The sequence below is a fragment of the Leopardus geoffroyi genome, chromosome B4 (assembly GCF_018350155.1).
Source record: "Leopardus geoffroyi isolate Oge1 chromosome B4, O.geoffroyi_Oge1_pat1.0, whole genome shotgun sequence".
Taxonomy (NCBI): domain Eukaryota; kingdom Metazoa; phylum Chordata; class Mammalia; order Carnivora; family Felidae; genus Leopardus; species Leopardus geoffroyi.
The window spans coordinates 56,252,895-56,274,025 of NC_059341.1; the positions used below are offsets into that span (position 1 = coordinate 56,252,895).

The following is a 21,131-nucleotide window of genomic DNA, read 5'->3' on the forward strand; positions in this document are numbered from 1 at the left end:
TTTCAGTTGTTCCCAGGAAGCTAGAAGACTGAGCCATAATCAGTCACTGTGCTAAACTGTGCACACTGGCAAATATTTTAGAAAGGCCTGCACCCTGGCACAATAGACCATTCCTTACATTTAATTTTCATTTTGTTCTCAACCATAGACAGCCTGTGAATTGTCATTGAATAAAGGTCTAAATTTGTAATTATTTCTACATTTGAAAAACAAGGAAACTTAGAGTTTACCTTCAAGCTATGCTGTGGGGCAACTCCATGACCTCACTTCTAATCATTTGCTTTCCTTCCCTACAAAGGTAAGAGCTACTCGGAAGTCCCATGACTCTTCACTCTCCTTATCTCCTCAATTACAGAGCAATTGGAGGAACACTGGATATGAACCCATTGTTTAGATATCCAACCTTAACTCACTAAAAAGTAATCATTTATCTCACACTGCTTATCATAATTAGTATCCAAATATAATGATGCAGATGTACAACACGTAGAGTCTGTAGCAATCTCCATTACTACTTTGTATATCTCTAAATCCCCAATGCAACAGATTTATCTCTTCTAACTACTCACCAGACTGGAAAATTGACTTGACTCCTTTTCTAGTTGTGTTTTTTTTCCTTCCATTGGCTTCCAGTATTACCAAAATGCCAAAGAAATGCTTGCATGCCATAAATGCTCTAGCAGATAGTAACAGTAACATTATCATATGTTTGTAGAGAGCCCTCATTACAAAGCACTTTTACAGCCATAATCTCATTTTAACCTTTTCGTAATCACACTGATGTATGAAGACCAGGTATTATTTATGTCTTGAACTGAACAAAATGGAGGCTGGCAACAGTTACATGACTTGTCTGGAATCATAAATATCATATAAAAGCCAGGTCTAGAACCCAGATCTTTGAATTCCATTCCCTTACACAGTTCTGTAATGCTGGCACTCGGCCAGGAGCAACAGAATAAATGATCTGAACTATTTAATGGTAGTGGGATCAAGTTCTGGATTCCTGTAATAAAGCAGGATTGTGCAAGGAATAACTTGCTTCCCTTTGAGAACCTGGATTTCTCTATTACAGATGCGATATTGTGATTTATGAGAAATATATATATTTCATCATTCAGATGACCAAAAATATTTCTCATACATATTTCTTTATCTACAGGTCCTAACTCACAGTTCCCAAAAAGTTTGGAGTCTCCTGAGTGGTAAGAGCATTGGCAGCACCTGTTACCTTAAATATTTGGTCTCTTGCCCTCAGTTCCCGAAATCCTTTCAGAGCCATAAAGATGAATGGATTGCTTGTTATTCATAACAAGCCCCTTTCCACCACAACTGTGTTTATGTTAATGAGGTGACTTTTAGAAAGCACCTAAGGATGACGGATGGCTGCCAGAGAACCAACCATGAAGAGAGGACTGGAACTTTCAGACCCACGCCCAGATTTCTGGGGAAGGGAGAGAGGCTAGAGGTTGGATCAGTCACCAATGGTCAATCATTTCATCAATCATGTCTATGTAATGAAGCCTCTACTAAACCCCAAAAGGATGGGGTTCAGAGAGCTTCTGGTTGATGAACTAGAACTCCTCCACCTGCCACCAGGCAGGGCCCCAAGTGTCACAAGAAGAGAAGCTCCTTTGTTGGAGACACCACCCTATGTATCTCTTCATATGGCAGTTAGTTGATTAGTACCCTTTAATATCCTTTGTAGTAAACAGGTAATCTAGTGAGTAAACTGATTTTCTGAGTTCTGTGAGCTGTTCTGGCAAATTAATCAAACTCAGGGAGGGGGTCGTGGGAAAGTGTGATTTGTAGCCATTCAGTCAGAGGCACAGGTAACAATTTGGACTTGGAAATTGGGGTCTGAAGGACAGGCTGGTCTTGTGGGACTGAGACCTTTGTCTGTGGAACGTGATGTTATGTCTGGGCAGATCATGTCAGAATTGATCCAAATTGGAAGACACCCAGCTGGTGTCTGAGAATTGCCTGGTAATGTGGGAAGCCCCCACATACACATGTTGGAGTTGAGTCCAGGAAACCACTTCATAGAAATAAAAATAATGAAACTGGTCTTATTTCTCCTTTCTTTGTAGAGCACTAGGGAGCTCAAAGTCAAAAGGAAACTACAGTTCTAGAGTGGAAACTAGTTTCAGAGGGAAGCTAGAGTACCATATAGAGGGGCGCCTGGGTGGCGCAGTCGGTTAAGCGTCCGACTTCAGCCAGGTCACGATCTCGCGGTCCGTGAGTTCGAGCCCCGCGTCAGGCTCTGGGCTGATGGCTCAGAGCCTGGAGCCTGTTTCCGATTCTGTGTCTCCCTCTCTCTCTGCCCCTCCCCCGTTCATGCTTTGTCTCTCTCTGTCCCAAAAATAAATAAACGTTGAAAAAAAAAAATTTAAGAATGTAGAGTACCATATAGGACCTCGCAGTCTGCATATCTACACTCTATTTTCTTCTCTCAAATACCCGCAAAAGAAAGTTCTCCATTTCCTCTAAGAGTGTTCATACAACAGAAGTGAAAAACCATTAAATGGTTTCAAGGTGGCTGGGTGATAAAAATGAACAACTAATTCACTAGAACCGATGTCTTTTTAAGAAAATAAAAACAAACAAGCAAGATGATAAATGATGAAAGGTTTGAGATCATATAGGCCAGGTTCCAGATCCTGGTTTTTCCACGTACCAGGTCTGGAAACTTCAGTAAGTTTATTAACCCTTTTCAGTCTGTTTCACCCATGAAACACAGATAATAATAACATCCATACAGAGCTTCTATTAGGATAGCATGAGATAACATGAGACAGGATAGGTCAGCACATGTAGGGCATTTGCCTAGAGCTGAAATACTGAAATTCCCAGCAGCCTCTCTTGCAACTAGACATGCCCACATGATTTAATACTGACCACTGACACATCAGCAGGGTATGTCCATATTTCCTCTTCTCTTTCCTCCTTCTTCCTACTGGGATCCTGGACCAAAACTGGAAGGTCCCTTGGCTATCAGCTAAGGATGTTCAAGCATCAAGATAGGAGCCTGGGAGCTCAATGGCATCGGACAGCCATCACTTGGCCCTCAACTACTCATCTGCTAATTCCTTATTTTTGGAGATAAATGAACACCTATTCAATTAAGCCTCTGTGTCAGATTTCTGTTATAAAGGAGCCAAATGTAAGCCTGACAACAGGAACCCAACACAGACTTGGCAAAGATCTATGCCCACCAAATATTAGTCTCCTTAGTTTCCTTCCAGTCAAAAGGTATGTGTTTGGAAAATTATCACAATAATATTGATAAGTAGAAAAATCAAGTTACCAAATGCTGTAGATTATACAGTATAATCCAAATTTCATTAGGAGGAAAAAATAGTACTGTGAGAGTCAGGGATATCCAGGAGCTTAGATAATTCTATTAAGCACATTACTGTGAAGAGGGGGAAAATGTGTATTTTCATTTTAACAAATACAAAGCCATTTGGACAAAACTACTTCAGAATGTCCTGCTGAGTTTCCCACGGGCCAAGGGCAATGTGGGTCCAGGCTGAATGGAACATGTCAGAGAGCTTATGGCAACCAGAAGAGCTGGAAATGAGTGTCTGTTGGGGTGTATTAATGATGCTTTGTGATTCTTTACAAATGGCCTTGGGTGGATATTCTAAGAAAAAAATGGCCAGTCTGGTTTGTGATTTATATCACATGACTATTCAGCACGATATAAGAGAATGGTGAGCTGACCATGTTTTTATTATACCAAAAGGAAATATTTTTCAGATTATAACTGCACAGTTGTGGTTTCTAACATTCCTGCTGCTCCTTTGCTCATTTCCAAGGAAATTTATGCTTTTTTCTGGGCATAAATATGTTTTGGGTCAAAATAGTATTTATTTAGGCAATATTTACACACATGGGACCATGCATGCTTAAAAGAGAAAATGTTTGGCAAAGCAGGAAGGAAATGGGGACCCAAGGGATATGGGTATTCTCAAAGTGGGAACACTTACCATCACACTGTCCCCTCCAAACACACACACACACACACACACACACACACACACACACACACAAAGACACAGAATATTCTAGAAAAACCTATGTAAGGGTTAAAATTAAGCCCTTTAAGCCTAATAATATTCAACAAACATTTCACCAAAATACAATTATAGAGTCATTTGGAAATAGCTGCATCGAAATGTCCTGCTTGGTCTCCAATTGTTCAAGCAAGGGCACTGCAGTGAATCACCCCAGGTGGGACAAAGGCAAAGAGTCCTAGGCAAACACGAGGAGCTGGAAATGAGTATCTATATCAAGTGGGAAGCACCACACTAGGCCCAAAACTAAAAAACTACTCTTGCTACTCAAAAGCTCACAAGATGGTATTGAAATCAGCAGATAAGGGCTTTTAGAAAACTGCAATATATAGATATACAGTTATGTAGACAAGCATGAGGTGGATTTGAATGAATTTGATAATAAAACTACAGGAAGTTGTGGGAGATCCAAATAAGAAACAACTAATTGTATGGGGCACCTGGGTGTCTCAGTTGGTTAAGAATCCAACTCTAGATTTTGGCTCAGGTCATGATCTCACAGTTCAAGAGATCGAGCCCACACTGGGCTCTGCACTGACAGTGCGAACCCTGCTTGGGTTGTCCCTCCCTCTCTCTGCCCCTCTCCTGCTTGCTCTCTCTCTCTCTTTCAAAATAAATAAATAAATAAATAAATAAATAAATAAATAAATAAAATTTTTAAAAAAGAAACAACTAATTGTAATCAAGAAGATTCAATATGGCGTCTCAAAGCACACTGGATCTCAATAAGACGCTCCCTGGATCCTCCAGCCTTGATTCAGGACCTGCTAACTTTGCATACCACACATAAGATCTTGTAGTGCATCTTGGCAACAACCACAGCAACAGCAAAAAAACAGTGGATAAAGGTAGGCGAAGGAATAATAACAATTATGATGGATAACACATATGAGCATTTAGGAGAAAAGTATAATATATAATTGAAATTAGCACATTAAGGGGAGCAGAGGTGGCTCAGTCAGTTAAGGGTCTGACTCTTGATTTTGGCTCAGGTCATGATCTCATGGTTTGTGAGTTCGAGCCCAGCATTGGGCTCTGCGCTGATGGTACAGAGCCTGCTTGGGACTCTCTCTCTTCCTCTTTCTCTCTTTCTCTCTCTCTCTCTCTCTCTCTGCCCCTCCCCTGCTTGTTCTCTCTCTCTTAAAATAAATAAACTTTTTAAAAAATTAGCATATTGATATAAAATTATACATCTGAGTTAGAGAGTGAGTGATTTGGCATTATTTTGCTGAAATTCAGGGAAAGAAGCAATGCTTCGTTCAACTGACAAATCGAGCTGAGCCCACTCAGCTGCATTTCTGCTTAACCAGCACACGCAACTTTCTTCCCACTGGAATATGAATGAAGCTTATCAATTAACTGGTAACTTAGCTTCCTGATAACAAAGTAGAACAATTTCACTAAGAAATAATAATGCAGTGAGGGCACAGGGATATACATCATCCTTTTTATTGATGCAAACTGATCTTCCAGGATTTCTATAAATTAGTAATTTGAGAATCTCAGTAACTTAAAAAAAATCTTCTCGTTGAATTAGTTTAGCCCTTTGTAATGACTGTGCAAACACACAATGATGTAATGACGTCTGCTTCCTAAAAAAAAAACCATTTTTCCTTATTATTCAGGGATGGTTTCTTGGTCTTGCAACCAGCATAAAGAGGCACAGAATTCATGTGCACACACTTTAAAAAGCAAATGTTTCCTGCTATCTTCCTGCTGCAATTGACAGATAAGATGGGAGGCTAGTTTGTATTTCTTTAATCATCTCCTTTCTTCTAATCTATTTGCTAGCACAAAGTTAGAAGTCAGTTGGGATGACTGAAAGCCCTCATGTATAAAAAGACTATTTTGGATTTCTTTTAAAATTTTTCTATTTGATGAGCTGTTAAAGAAGATTGCTTCCTTATCTTTTTCAATTCATGGCAAGCTGATATCAGGTTTTGTACATAAAGGATACTGTGGATTGGCTTCTTCACCCCTCTTCCATCTTTCTTCTAGCTTCTGGCTGAAGCTTGATTGTTTTAAAAACTGCCTCTCCTGGACTTTGTTGCAACTAATGTTCCAGATGCAAACTAATCTTACCCATTAGATGCACTTGAGGGATATTTGGAAAGAGAAGATGAATCAGAACCCATTTTACTGTTTCTGTCACAGACAGTTGTGACCATGTTAATGGCAATGGCAGCGGCAGCTGGGACCTTCTAATCTCTAAACCACAGTTATGGTGGTAAATTCTTGAACTAAGTAATTCCAGGACCCACCTCTTGACTCCCACTTCTCCATTCTTCTGATGCTTTTTTAAGCACCTAATTTCCAATAAGAAATATCTTTCTGCTAAAAATACCTAGGAAGATTTCCATTCCCTGCCTTAAACCCTGACTAATGCAATTATATCCTTCATTTCGCAGTCTGAAGATGCAATGATATGAACCAGGACAACATTAACACCTAATGTTTACATGTGCTTTGTGGTTTCCAAGGACATGGACATGCATTATCTAAACTGATCCTGACCCCAACTCTGAGGTGTTAGGATAGGTACTGCTCTTCCCACTGTACGGATGAGAAAGCTGAGTCTCAGAAGAGTTGGGTGACTTAGCAAGGCCTTTAGGTAGTTAGAAATGGAGAAGAAATTCAACATCACATTTTACGACTCTTAGTCATTTCCTTTGACCCTAAGAAGACTCCCAAAGGCAAATAAAGAAGAGAAAGAAAGCACGTGGATGATGGCAACATATTCAACTTTCTATTTCCTACTTTAAAAAAACATTTAAAAAAAACTTATCATTAGACACTGAAACCATTAAGTTAGAATAAAACACCTACAGATGAGCTAGCAGAGATGGGCTATTTCATAGAGAGTGTGTCTTTGGGTCTGGTAGAGCCTGTGCCTCAGCTTTATGGGATCCCTCCTTTGAAGACTCTTTGCTATTAATACAGATACATGAAAGTTTCAGCCCTGTTTTCCAATTCTCATGGTGAATTCCCTTTCTGCATAATCATCTGGCCAAACCAAGAATGGATTGAAGACTTGGGGGGGGCCAAGCTTCATTTCTCGATTTCTCCCTAATGGTGGTTTCACCTAAGAACCACCGCCCCCCTCCTCCAACTAGGGCTCCCTAGAAATAAAGATTTCTCTATTTTTCCCTTTCACTGATACATTTTAGTAAAGCATTTGATTGGAATGCTCAGGAAACAAAGAAGAAAAACCTTACATAAACAAGGCTTCATTTAGACCACTTCAAACGTGGTTGAATTCCTTCTCTCCATTTCCACCACCTCCACTTCAGAGCAGCGTCTGACCACAGGGTTAAGATCCAAGAGCTCTAAGAAGCAGACTCCTTCTGCTGGGGAGCATATGGTCCCCAGTCCCTGAGAATAATGCCAGTCCTAAGAAAACATTCCAATATTGCAAATCTTCAAGATCATTCCACAGCCAACCTCAAAACACTAGAATTCCACAATTCCTGACTTTGCTTCCTTCTCTGCTTGCTTTCTTCAGTCTCATATGACCCAAAGCAGAAGGGCTAGGAAAACTATTACTCTGTAATAGCCTACTTCTACCCTTGCATGAAAATGTTTTGTGATTTCTTCACGAAAAACGTGACAGCTATAAAGAAAAACATTTATAACGAAGAAGAGAAGAAAGGGGCTGAAAAGAAGGAGATCCGATAAGTGAGGCAAACTCAACGATCTTTTCCCTATGATATCAAGACACACAGGAAACTATATTAAAAGGCAACAAACTCTATACTAACCTGGGGGAAGAGAGAATAAGTTGAATTGTCAATGGTGAATGAGTATAAAAACTCCCCATCATACCACATGCTCTTCCCCATGGGGGAATTCATTTTAGTCATAGCAAAGAGATGGGCGGGGTCACAGCAGTCTTCCATCTGTTTCCTAGGAGAGAAAACAGAGAGAGAAAAGAACAGCAGGTTCAGTGAGCGGCAGACTCATTCACTTGTCATTCCCACAGAGATGTGCAGCCTTACCTCGGTGCCAGCTCACAAAAGCATCTGTGTCTCCAGGGTGATTAGATTACTATTACTTCACTCTTCCAGCCATCAAAATGCATGACTGGAATATTTCAAAATACAAAAAAAAAAAAAAAAAAAAAAAAAAAGTTTAAGAAAGAAAATCCATTAGCTTTCAGATGCAGCTAAAATATGTCTGAAGGCAAAAATGATCATTGTAATTGCAGATTTGTTGACTGACTTAAACATCCAGGTCCAGAAAAGATCTGGATGGTCTTTTGGAGACTGTTGGGCTATGGATCTGGAGTAGAAATGCATCTTTATGGTGACTTGACATTCGGGGGATTGAGTTCAGCAACAAGGGACTTTACGTGTGCTATATGAAGTAGGGGATGCACACAGTGGCCCCAAAGAGGGTACACTCCCCAAAACTGGAGGCAAAATAAAAGAACAACCCCTGCAGGAAAAACCCTTCTAAATAGAAACAGAATGAGATGAAAGATATGTTTCAAATGCTGGCAAAGCCACCTGTGTTCTAACCAGAAAATCTTGTTGGTCGTTTCAGCTCTTGTCTGGTCTGACAGCTTAGCAGTACTGGACACAGTGGAGCGCTGTGTGGCCTTTGGGAAGGGATCCCTACTCCCTTAGCATCTGCAACACCAGGGTCTCCTGGGTCACCTCATTTTTCTGGGCTGGTTCGCAGGCTGCTCCTCTGCTGGCCCCTCAGATGGAAGCCCTGTTACCACTCTACAAGCCAATATTTACTTCCCTCTGCTTAAAAACCTGACAGAAACCAACTCCGTTTACTCCCTGAGCTCTCAGGAGTAAAAGAGCTGATTCCCCAGCCCTACCTTTGGAAGGACCAGTAAAACAAACTGCTAACATAAACCACTTCTGAGTGGTGCTCCCACACAGACCTGCTTGCTCAAACATCTTTGGCCACCACCGTATAGAAGCTTAGAGCTGAAAGGGGAAGGTAATGTGGAGTACTTGGGTTCAAATCCCAGCTCTGCCACCTACTTAGTCTACTGGAGAACATCCTGGGATTCGCAACTGGCCTCAGAGATTGTTTCTGAGAATTCACTGAGAATGTCCCTGTGGCACACACAGTACAATTTCAATACATGTTGTTATTACACAGTCCCAACTTCATTGTAGAAATGAATACACAGAGTCGGTGTCCGTGGCCGGCCTCCTCAGCCAGGGCCATGATGCTCTCCCTACCACATGGTGCTTTCTCCAGCACTCTTGTTGGCTTCTTCCTCACCAAGGTTTCCATAGAAAAGATAATGGAGAGGGGCTCAGGAACAAAGCCTTCATCTTAGCAAAGTTGCTAGAATTTGTCTCACCAGCTGTGCCTCTTTCCTTTCCTCCTCCATCATCATTAATTTTTATCAATGTTTCACCACCCAAAAGGTGGCCTGAATGGAGGCAGTCAAGTGCGTGGTGACTTGCCAGCATTTTGCCAAAAGAGCATCCTAGGCGTTATATTCAGTCAACATAAACTAGATGGGTTAAGATTATTTTTGGAAATAAGGAGAATTATCATAGGCATAACTCTAAACTTTGTGGGGTGAATAAACTAAACCTTTGAGTCTAGTGTTATATTGCCACTTTTAGTTTTTACAATAACCCTAAGAGATAATTAAGGAAACTATTATTATCACACCCAATTCATATCTGAGGAAATGGGATTATGGCCAGAACAGGACTTGCTCAGGTCACACCAGTAGTCCGAGTTAGGCTTTTCCCTCTGTGTGCTGTCTGCTCAGAACTTTTTTGATTCACCTTTACTTTTCACTGCCCTGAAGGAATACTTTGTAAACACCAGCCAACCACCTTCAATGTACCCAGTGTCTTTAGAGTATTTTTCCACTTCATCCTCACAGTGAATGACCTTGAGCTAAAAAGCCTTAAGATCCTTTTTTCAGGTATCTATCCCGGGCCACATAACTAGTGGAATGGTAGGGATGGTTTGCTCCCAGTTTTGTTTTGTTTTGTTTTTTGTTTTGTTTTGTTTTGTTTTAACCTCATATCTGGTACGTCCAACCAGACCATAGCTCTCCCCTCCAAACCAACTAAACTTGCCATTCAGTACAAAGTGCTACTGGAAATTCAGAGGAAAGATCAGCCACAGCCATATAATAACACCTCATTATGTCTAGAACCTGGCAGTTTATATTTCCCTTTCACATGGGTTTCCTCTTTTCATCCTCAAAAACACCAAGACAGAGTTGATTACATTATCTTAAATTTCTAATGAAACTGAAGCTCAGGCCAAAAGACTTGTTCAAGTTCATCAGGTGAATAAATGTTTGCTTCATTGTTGATAAAATGTGTGTTAGATGGGCTCAAATTTACATCTCCTCCTACAGCATCACCATGGTCAGAGCAATCATACCTTCCGTGGGAGAACCAAATACTCAACAGAAAATGAAAGTGTCACAAGTGCACAAATATTTTTAAAAATCCAAGAGCTATAGTAAATTTGTAATATTCATATTGCCATTTGCAATATGGGAGTGGTTTTCCTATCATGAACTTTCAGACTTTTCCCTTCATTCAGAAAGCCTCCCTATCTTCCTCCCTTGCCATGCCTGTCTCTGGAGGGTGGACAAAAAGAGATCAAAATGTGAAAGTGCATGCACTCTCCAGGCCTGAGAGGGTGCCACTAGCTCACCAGCTAACACTGGTTATAACAGCAGCTGCAGCAACAACAGTGGTAGAAACAGTAAGTACAACCAGCAGTAGTAATAGTAGCCACAGTAGTAATGACTTTTACAGAGTTCTCATGTAACACTGTGCTGAGTGCTCGGGATATAAAATTGAATTAAAAATCAGACCCATCTTCAGAGAACATGCACAAGAGGTGGCAACCAACAAGCAAGTCACTACTTATGAAGGCAGGTGGGTGTAACTGGCACCACTACAGATGTGCACAGATGGCTGAGGCTGTTCAGAAGGAGGAGGACCTGGGGGCACCTGGGTGGCTCAGTCAGTTAAGCATCTGACTCTTGATTCCACTGCAGGTCATGATCTCGCAGTTCGTGAGTTCAATCCTCGTGTCAGGCTCTGTGCTAACAGCATGGAGCCTGCTTGGGATTCTCTCTCCTTTTCTCTCTCTGCCCCTCCTCTCTCTCTCTCTCTCTCTCTCTCTCTCTCTCTCTCTGTCTCTCTCTAAATAAACAAATAAATAAACATAAAAAAATTCTAATAAAAAAAGAGAAGAGCATGAAGTCACACTCAGAGTTCCAGAACGAATTTCCTGCTCTGAGATTTCCAGCCCTGGAGCAGCTGGCAGGAAGAAGAAGGAAGCAACTCGTCTGAGCAGGGGAGCTGCTATAGAGCTATGAGACAGCAAGATGCATTCCTTCATCAGAGTATATAACACAAACATTAAGTCCACTACCTCTAAGAAATTGTTGACAGTTGAATATTGAATTTTACCTCCATCCAACCTGCAGGTGATCCTGAAAAGAAGACATACACCAGCTTCTAGAATTTTTAGCAAATTTGGTTCCCATCCCCTTTCTCATGTTTTGCATGGATGCTCCTTAGTATTTGCTTCTGTTTTGCCACAGACAATAAAGTCACAGGGACAAAAAAGCAAAAGTAAATCCATTTTTATGTTCAAGTTTAAATTTGCAGATTATTAAGTTTTGGTTGAGTGTAAGTTGAGTAGTGCAGCCAAAATTTAAATGCTTTTTATTATTCTTGCTCAAGCTTCAGCTGAGTTCATAGCAAATGATTCCAAGTTGCATCATGAAGGTAAATATGAAGCCCGGGAACCACCTGCTAAAAACTCACTCAGGTTCTCATGCCTCCTCATGAAAGCCATGCATATCAACTACACCAAGAAGACCACATTCACTTATTGTGTCTATCGAGCAGGAAGACTGCGGTTCTGGGGAAACTCAACAGAAGAATAAGGGTGAAAACCCACCCACTCAGTTAATAATGCCCAGTACCAAAATGAACCTTGCTGAGACTCTCTCAGATGCCACATTTAACACTTTAGTCACCAGAGATAAGAAGGCTGGGAAGCTGTCACTCCAATGACTGTCCCTATTAGGCCCCTTCCAAAGAGTGACTGCATTTGAGAAAGTAGGGATGAGAGTTCTACTACTGTTTCACTGTTTGGCTAAAATCTGCTGCTACACTTCAGCTTTATATTCAGCTAGCTATTCAAAGGCTGAATAGTCAAGTAGTCAAGCATCCAATTCAATGCCATTTTGGCATCCCTGAATGTGTGTGTGTGGCATCACCATCGTACCTAAACAGGGTATTGATGTGAGCAACACACACAGAAGTGTCATTAGAGTTTATTGTTTATAAATAAATATGCAATTTAAAATTCTGATAAGCAAAAGGTACAGCTGAGGGAATATAGTCAATGGTATAATAGCATACAATTGACAAGAGACGGTAGCTACACTTGTGGTGATCATACCATAACATACAGAGTTGCTGAATCGCCACGTTGTACACCCAAAACTAATGTAACGTTGCATGTCAATTATACTGAAATAAAAAAATAAAAACAAGGGGCCCCTGGGTGGCTCAATGAGTTAAGTGTCCAACTCTTGATTTCAGCTCATGTCATGATGTCACAATCCTGAGATCAAGCTCCACTTCAGGCTCCAAGATGGGCATGGAGCCTACCTAAGATTCTCTCTTCCCTTCTCCCTCTGCTCTTACCCTGGTCATGCTCTCTCCCCCTCTCTCTAAAAAAAATAAAAAAAATATATAGTAAATAAAATTCTAATGAGCAATTTAGTAGTAACCAGAGTGAAAATCTCTTTATTTGTTTTAAAAATTTTTTTTAACATTTATTTATTTTTTGACAGACAGAGAGAGACAGAGCATGTGGGGGGGAGGGTCAGAGAGAGAGAGGGAGACACAGAATCTGAAGCAGGCTCCAGGCTCTGAGTTGTCAGCACAGAGCCTGATGCGGAGCTCAAACTCACAAACCATGAGATCATTACCGAACCGAAGTCAGATGCTTAACCAAATGAGCCGCCCAGGCACCCCTCTTTATTTGCTTTAAAAGTTGAAATTCTATCAGTCAGGTGAAATTTAAATGTATCTTTATTACTGTAAGAATAAAATGCTGTGATAATAAATTAATTGTGAAAGTTATTAATTTATGCACTTTGAAATTATGAAGGATTATTGACTACATAGGAGAGCAAACTGTCAGTGAAAGGATATGTTAAGAGAAAGTATGTTTGGAAGATAACTTCAGGAAAAATACTATACCATTTTTCAGCCAACAAATCTTGATGAAATTTTAAATAATAATGTAATGCAGAGTAACAGTTGAGATTACATGATAATTCAAATCTTTGTAGAATAGTTGATGTGCTAACATTCAAAATAATTAAACTAATCTTTAAGAGCTACATGTAATTTTCAGTTAATTCCACTTCAAAAATGAGTTATTCAAGAAAAAAATCCTAGTTGGGAACTCTTTGTATCTTATTATGAGGTATTAAATGTCAAATCTGCCCCTATAAAATTCCATGAGAAAGAAAAAGTCCAAACTAACATCATGAGAAATCATCATGACCCAGTCATGACAGAGAATTCTTCATATCCCTCTTACCGTTTTCTTCTATTACATATAAATACATAACACTATTTATATGTTATATGTTTAAAGTTTTGATTGTCTGTCTCCCCAAGTCCCAGAATGTAAACTCCATGGGGGAGGTGGGGGAGACTATCATCTTCATGATGTTGTATCCCCATCTCTGAAATGATGGCTAATACACTGAAAAGATGCTTAATAAATGTTGATTGAATGAATAAAAAAAAAGTAGGGAGAGAAGAAGAAAATGTTAGAGATACTAGAGAATCTCAATGCACGTTTTGTTCTCACTAGCCAAAATTCAAATTGAAATCAATTCCTTATGGTTTTAGTCTATGGAGACCGAAAAAACAAAAGCTTGTCAAAATAATTGCTATAGACTGGTAAACATTTCTCAATAATAACAGGTCCAGTATTTCTGAGATGTGCTGAGTGGTGAATCCCAAGTTCCTTACACTGTGCACTAAATGTTAGTCTGATTAAATTAAGCATCCCTTTAGGATTGCTGACCCGCCACACAGGGACCACAAGAGCAGCACACCAGTTGATGGTGCTGATAAATTCTGTTTTCCTTCATGATAGTGTCGAACTTTCAAAATTTGACTTTTAAAATATTTGATAAGGTTTCCGATTTAATCTTGTCTTCAGAAAGTGCCTTCTGTTCTAGTGCTATCTGATTTCAGCCAATTATTGATTTTAACATCTGGCTTTTGGCCAAAAATGTATCCAATGCATTTTCTTCAGACAGCTAAATCAATAGTCCTTATTGTAAACTGTCCTGAGTCGGGTTCCTAAAATTCCTTTTAGACTATTATATGTTAACTCTTTGCGTTAGTGTCACAGAGCCTCAGATTCTTGGTTGAATATGTGCTCAAGTTCCACATCAGAGGATGGTTTTGAAATTGAGATTATAGGGGCAGCTGGGTGGCTCAGTTGATTAAGCAACCGACTCTTCATTTTGATATATCAAGCTCATGATCTCAAGGTCGTGAGATCGAGCCCCATATTGCGCTCTGCACTGGGTGTGGAGCCAGCTTAAAATGTTCTTGCTCCCTCTCCTTCTGTTCCTCCCCTGCTCACACTCTCACCTCTCTCTCAAAAACAAAAATTGAGATTATATACATTTTTGTGTATATATATATATATATTTCATATACTTAAATGTATATAGCACTTAGCACATTTCATGGTTTCAATAAGTATTCATTTTATTATCCTTCATAGTTAGGAACCATAATACTCAGCTTGCCTCACACAATCTTAGGTTGATTGTTTTCCAGATATAATTATTTATGGTTACCTCCCTTCCATTCTTAGCATGTCCATATTTGGATGATAAGTTATATGTTCACTCTATTAAGACTAGAAGCTAGGGGTGCCTGGGTGGCTCAGTCGGTTAAGTGTCCAACTTCAGCTCAGGTCATGATCTCACAGCTCGTGGATCTGAGCCTCGTGTCAGGCTCTGTGCTGACAGCTCAGAGCCTGGAGCCTGCTTCAGATTCTGTGGTCTCCCTCTCTCTCTGCCTCTCCCCCACTTGTGCTCTCTCTCTCCCTCTCTCTCTCTCTCAAAAATAGATAAACATTTAAAAAAAAATTTTAAAGTCTAGAAGCTAAACAGCATCAAATAAAAACAGAGCTTTTCTTTAAGTGAAAAATCTGGTGACCTACAGAAATCTGGTATTCTAAGTAAGTAAATGGCAGATTTCACAACGATTATGGAAAGGAGGGTTTGAGCCATCATAAAACTATCCCCCACCCCCCAAATTAAAGGAATCTTTGTCTTAAATTATCTGTTTTGAACCAAATTTAAAAGTCAGGAGTCACTGTGACGGAAGGGTCCAGGACACGGAACAAGAACCTGTAGCAGTCAGCTGCTCTGAAGTGGACAAGCAGCAGAGCCTTGCCCACATCAGGAGGGGGGAAGCAAGTGTGGACAGCCCCCTCTCTGGGACAAAGGCATGTTCACAGCATGGTCCCTGCAACAGCTGTTATCATTGACCTAAGAGATTCAAAAAACACACTCAATATATGGAAGAGATTTGTATTCATCTTATTTTTCTGTAAGAATTGTCTTGAATGGTGTGGAGGAGAAATACTTTCATTAGGTTATTGCTTAAAATAATGTTTTCTACCGATATAATAAAAAGTCTCTTCAAAGACCAATCTTGTAGATAATTTGCCAGGGTGACAAAAACAGAGAAAAACAGTTCTTGTGTACCACTTAAGACAGCAAATAATCTTTTATTTAGCAGCATTTTATTCTTCACATTTGAAATGACTGCGTGATAAAAGAAAAGTGTTCCAAAGAAAGTCAGATTACTGCCATGTGTAATTTGCATTTCTCTAAAACAGGAAGAGCACACTTAAAGGAAGAACTTTTAAAACAAATATATCAAAGATGATCTGGTTTTCCCTGATATGTTTGTTCTGTAATGTACTTAACATGTACACATCATTATTTGAATTAAAAAAACATCAATTTTTTCCAGGAAGATTTCAATAAATGCTTTTCGTCAGTCTTCCTACTTATGCTTACTTGTCTATATAGCTAGAAAGATTCTAATATATTTTGAGAATCATCTGTTTGCTGCTTACTGAAGTAACTGGGCTCCTTTGGATAGCAGGCATTATTTGATTCACTCAACAAATATTTACTGAGTACTTTCTATGTGTCCAGTGTTATTCTAGGCACTAAGGACAGATTGGGGAGTGGGGACAAGGAATACCTTGCCCTCTCAAATTCTAATGAAGAAGTCAGACAAACAAGATAAAATATGTCTTATCAACAGGAGGCTGAGTAAGTCCTCACTAGGTGACAACTGAGTAAAGACCAGAAGGAGGTGAGGATGTAAGCCATGTGGATATGTGGGGAAAGAGCATTCAGGTAGAGCCAACAGCAAGTACAAAGGTCTTCAGGCAGGAGTACCTGGTATATTCAAACAACATGGAGGAAACCAGTGAAGCTGGAAGAGAGCATGGGGCTGACACGTCAGGGGGAGAGGATCATGTAAGGTTGTGTCTCTGTGGTTTTCACCCTCACCACCAACCTTCTTGTGGCACTGAGCACAGATCCTTGAGAATAAATCCAATTCCAAAACCATACAAAGACATTTGGATTTTACTGAAGTTGTCATGGAGGGGGCAGGGTCACCACACCACAGAAACTTCATATATTTTCCAGTGGATGCCTGTCTCTCCCCAGACACAATCCTATCCCTCCCTCTCACCATGCCCCAGCCACCCTCTCTCCATCACATCTCTCTCTTACCCAGAGCAATTTCACCTGTGGGCTCTTCAGTTTTCACTCCCCTCTAATCATTATACATTATACACTACACAAACCATTATACATACCCTTTTCAGATATTTTTCCTCTTTTGAAAAATGTAGAGATTTGAAAGACAAAGATATTTTCTTGTTATATATGTTTAATCTTTATGAATAAAATTATTTCTCTCTTACTCTATTAACAGGATCACAGCAAAATAGCTAAGTGAATATGCACCAAATTTGGATGGTATGTTTTCAGTGGCCTGAAGTCTAAAAGGAGAAATATAATGATTCACTTTTGGGGGGCTGGGAAGGAGCATAGGAAGGGACAGGTGTGTGTCCACTCAGGATGGTAGCTGGGCAGTTGTCCAGAAGACCACAGGGTTCTGAAAATGAGGTTCAGATCAGAGATGCCAGTCCACACATAAACCTCTATACTCACTGAGTTTTAAACTTGCGCAAGGAGCAAATGTCCCAAATTACAGATTAAACTGATTTATAATTGGTCTGTATCTCTAATGTACAGGTTTACACAGCAGGGTGGAATGCAGCAGGGATTTCTTTATGTAATCATGGTCAATGGTGCTCCTCAACTGCACTAGGAAGCCAGACATTATGTATTAAATATAAGAACTCTATTCAGAAACATCTTTTCTTGTTCTAATGACACCTAAGTTATTATTTCTGTGAAAGATGAGCAGACATTATTGGAAGGCAAAGCAAATGAAAAGGAGACACAGGCAACAGAAACTGCTTATAAGTTTACTAAATTATACAGAGTTTTCTAAACTTGGGAATGAAATCAACAAATGTTAAGATAACCAGGGGAACAGTAAACTCTAGAGGGTGAAGTTCAGGAGTCAAGCTCTCTGAATTCACCTCAGCTCTGCTTGCCTACTAGATGCAGGACTGGAGCATTTGTCCTGACATTTTTCTAGACTGTAATTGTCTCTTTTTATGACTTATGGCACACACTTCTGTTATTTCTCTGAGTAACTGTGCCAGTATTTGAACAGATTCAAATTTATTTTCTGAGAAAAATTTTGGCTTTGTGCTATGACCCATTTCCACAGGATGGAAGTTTGTGTAACAACACAAGCCAGGGATTCTCAATTTTCTTAACAGAATATTAACGGTGCCACCTCCTTCTCTAAAACATATGGGTCTTACTTTGCTCAGCACAGAATATAAGCATTTCAGGTTGTCAACAACCTTTGACTGTCATCTAGTTCCCATCAACTATGCTGTAAAAAGAATGAGTATTTGAGAGAGATGAAAGGATATGTTTGTTAACTGATTTTCTACAAGGAGCTAGATTCTTTATATTCTTTCTCTATATCAAGTCAAGTGACGTGAAAGTCAGCTATTCGCATTACATAAAGTAACTATTTTCAAATATCCTGTAACCTTTCATAAATGAGGACAAAGAGATTTTCCAGATCAAACGTTGTCTCCTCACCACCAGCATATTGTGAAAACAATCAGGCAGGCATTTTCATCGCATCCATCCATTACTCCTCACCTTGTTGCTATGTTCACTACATTTGTATTTAGTTTTCTATTGTTTTGTGAATATCATTGACCCCCATCAGGACAGAAAAGTACAGAGGTATTGAGAGAGGTGACAGCAACAATTCAAGAGAAGCGTAGGCTTGGAAATGGAAACAAAAGTAGAGATGATTTTTTTAAAACTGAAAGCAATGAGAGAATAAAGGATATTACAAGTATAGATGAGATGAGTCATTTGACAAAGAGCGAATAAAGAAAGAAACAACAATTGGCAAAAGAGAAAGAAAATAATAGATGAAATGGAATTTTTTTTAGTTTGTGGATAAAGGATAAGCAGGGGCTGAAAAGTAGAGACCAAATAAACCTACTATGATATATTCAGGGCTTAGGGGTTAACAAGAGTGCATCCAACTGGCAAAGTCAGAAATGTGTGACTCAATGCCAAAGAAGAAGCACAGATGTCAAATGTCTACTAACCCCATGATAGTTTAGGGTAATAGTAAGGCATTCTGAAAAAAATTTAAAGGAGATGTTCAACTGCTGCTGATGAAAATGTGCCGCAAGCCAGGGATGCTTGCCTTCGTTCAAGACCACTCTGAACCTACCCATTAGAGGGTACCAGGGCAAGTGTTTAGGGATGACCTACTAAGGACTCCTTCACAATGTCTGAGGAGATCGTGAAGGAAAGTGCTTGGGGCCTCAAAATCCTTCAATGAATACAAATTTCTCCAATACATTTGGAGAAAATGTACTGAATTGGCTATAAAACAAAAAGCAGAGGGACAGACCAACACTGTATTTGGTAGAAATGTACTGGGGAACAAAGGGTTAAAAACTGGTCATTTTGGACTTAAAAACACTTTTGGAACTGTAATCCATGTGAAAATTGAGACATCTCTCACTTAACCATTCTGCAGAAATACCTTCACCAAGTTACATTACAAAGTTATTCCTTTTTTCGAGGGTCAATATAAGAAAGAGCTACATCAAGAATAACATTTGATTTTCTGTAAAACTGAAGTTGAAGATAACGTCTATTACGTTCCTATGATCTTGTTCATCTACATAACTTCTTCCTTGAATTTAGTGTCAGGAAGATTTTTTTTCTAATTACATAAAAATGTATGCTTCCAGGGGTGCGTGGGTGGCTCAGTCAGTTGAGCATCTGACTCTTGATTTCAGCTCAGGTCATGATCTCGTGGTTCCAGAGTTCGAGCCCCACATTGGGCTCTGCTCTGACAGTGCAGGGCCTGCTTAGGATTCTCTCTCTCTCCCTCTCTCTCTCTCTCTCAAATAAATAATAAAATTAAAATTAAAGTAAATTTGGGGCGCCTGGGTGGTTCAGTTGGTTAAATGTCCGACTTCAGCTCGGGTCATGATCTTGCAGTTTGTGAGTTCGAGCCCCACGTTGGACTCTGTGATGACCACTCAGAGTCTGGAGCCTGCTTCGGATTCTTTGTCTCCCTCTCTCTGCCCCTCCCCAGCTTGTGCTCTGTCTCTCTCTCTCTGTCAAAAATAAATAAACATTTAAAAAAATTTTTAAATGTATGCTTCCACTTACCAAAGAATGAGAGTTATTTTGACCCATTAAGAGGTACTTTGGTCTGAATCATCAGAATGTTCAGTTTTAAGACTATCTCAGCCTGAACTCCATGGACTGTCAACCTTTTCCTCTTTATAAATGGTTACTTTTGAAATTTTAGTGTATCTTTTTTTTATTTTAGAAATTTATAACTTTAAAATGTTATTTTAGAAATTTTCAAAAATACAAATTAGAAAAATAGGCAAAAATAAATATAACAGATAATTCCTCCACACAGAGGTAACCAGTGTTAACAGATTGTTTTTTGTGCATTTTTCCTATGAATTAATTCAACTATTTCCTTAGTAAATATTCAACAAATATTTATTGAGTACCTAGTATATGTCAGATACAATCCCAGAAACCCAAGATACTAAACAAGATACAGCACTAAACAAGATGGGTTCAGTGCTCACCCTCTTAAAGTGGGAATTTAATCTATTTGTAGTTTATTGATGCTACAAACAACTCTGTGGTAAATATTCTCATGCTTAGATTTGTGGACACACCCACAATTGTTTTCCTGGGATAAATTTTTTAAAGTATTTCCTGAATTAAAGGGTATATACTAATAGCGTTCTCTTGCTCAAAAAAGATGTTACACACCATCTTTTTAAAAATCTTTATTTTTAGCAAAGCAAAGTATGTACAGAGTTTAAAGTACTCTAAGGCAACAAAAACAAGAGTTCTCTTTGATATTCCCCACCCCCATATCTAGACCACAAAGGCTATAGTTTTCATATTTTGATTATTATTCAAATACTATTTTTATTTTCCAATTTTTTATACTATCATATGGCTTACTACTAGGGAAGATGAAGATATCACTTTCTAATCCTACCCCAAATGGACATACGCAGACTTTTCTTCACCCCACATTCCTTACAGAATTACATAAAAATTTTCAGTTAAAGCAGTATTATTATAGCATTATGAATCTCTAAGTATAATTTAAGAGCTGAGTCCTGCAGTATACGATCACTCAATTTTCTTTCTTGCAGGCTTTTTAAAATTTGCTCTTCCTGGAGTTAGTGATTGCCTAACTTTTTTCATTTGCTTCATGTATCATGTACCTTCCAATAATTCCCCTTCTAATTCTTCAAAGAACTATAACATTTTCTCAG

At 39.3% G+C, this 21,131-nt stretch overlaps 1 protein-coding gene across 2 annotated transcripts in view; it reads right to left on the bottom strand.

Annotated features, from left to right (window-relative positions):
- ST8SIA1 (ST8 alpha-N-acetyl-neuraminide alpha-2,8-sialyltransferase 1) overlaps positions 1-21,131 on the bottom strand; it is a 150,727-nt gene that overhangs the window by 92,779 nt on the left and 36,817 nt on the right. The window contains exon 2 of one of the 2 annotated variants that reach the window (XM_045467235.1): positions 7,838-7,982. The exons of the other annotated variant lie outside the window; for it this stretch is intronic. Coding sequence (XP_045323191.1) covers positions 7,838-7,982 — 145 coding nt within the window. The remainder of the gene's footprint in view (positions 1-7,837; positions 7,983-21,131) is intronic. 2 annotated transcript variants of the gene reach the window in all.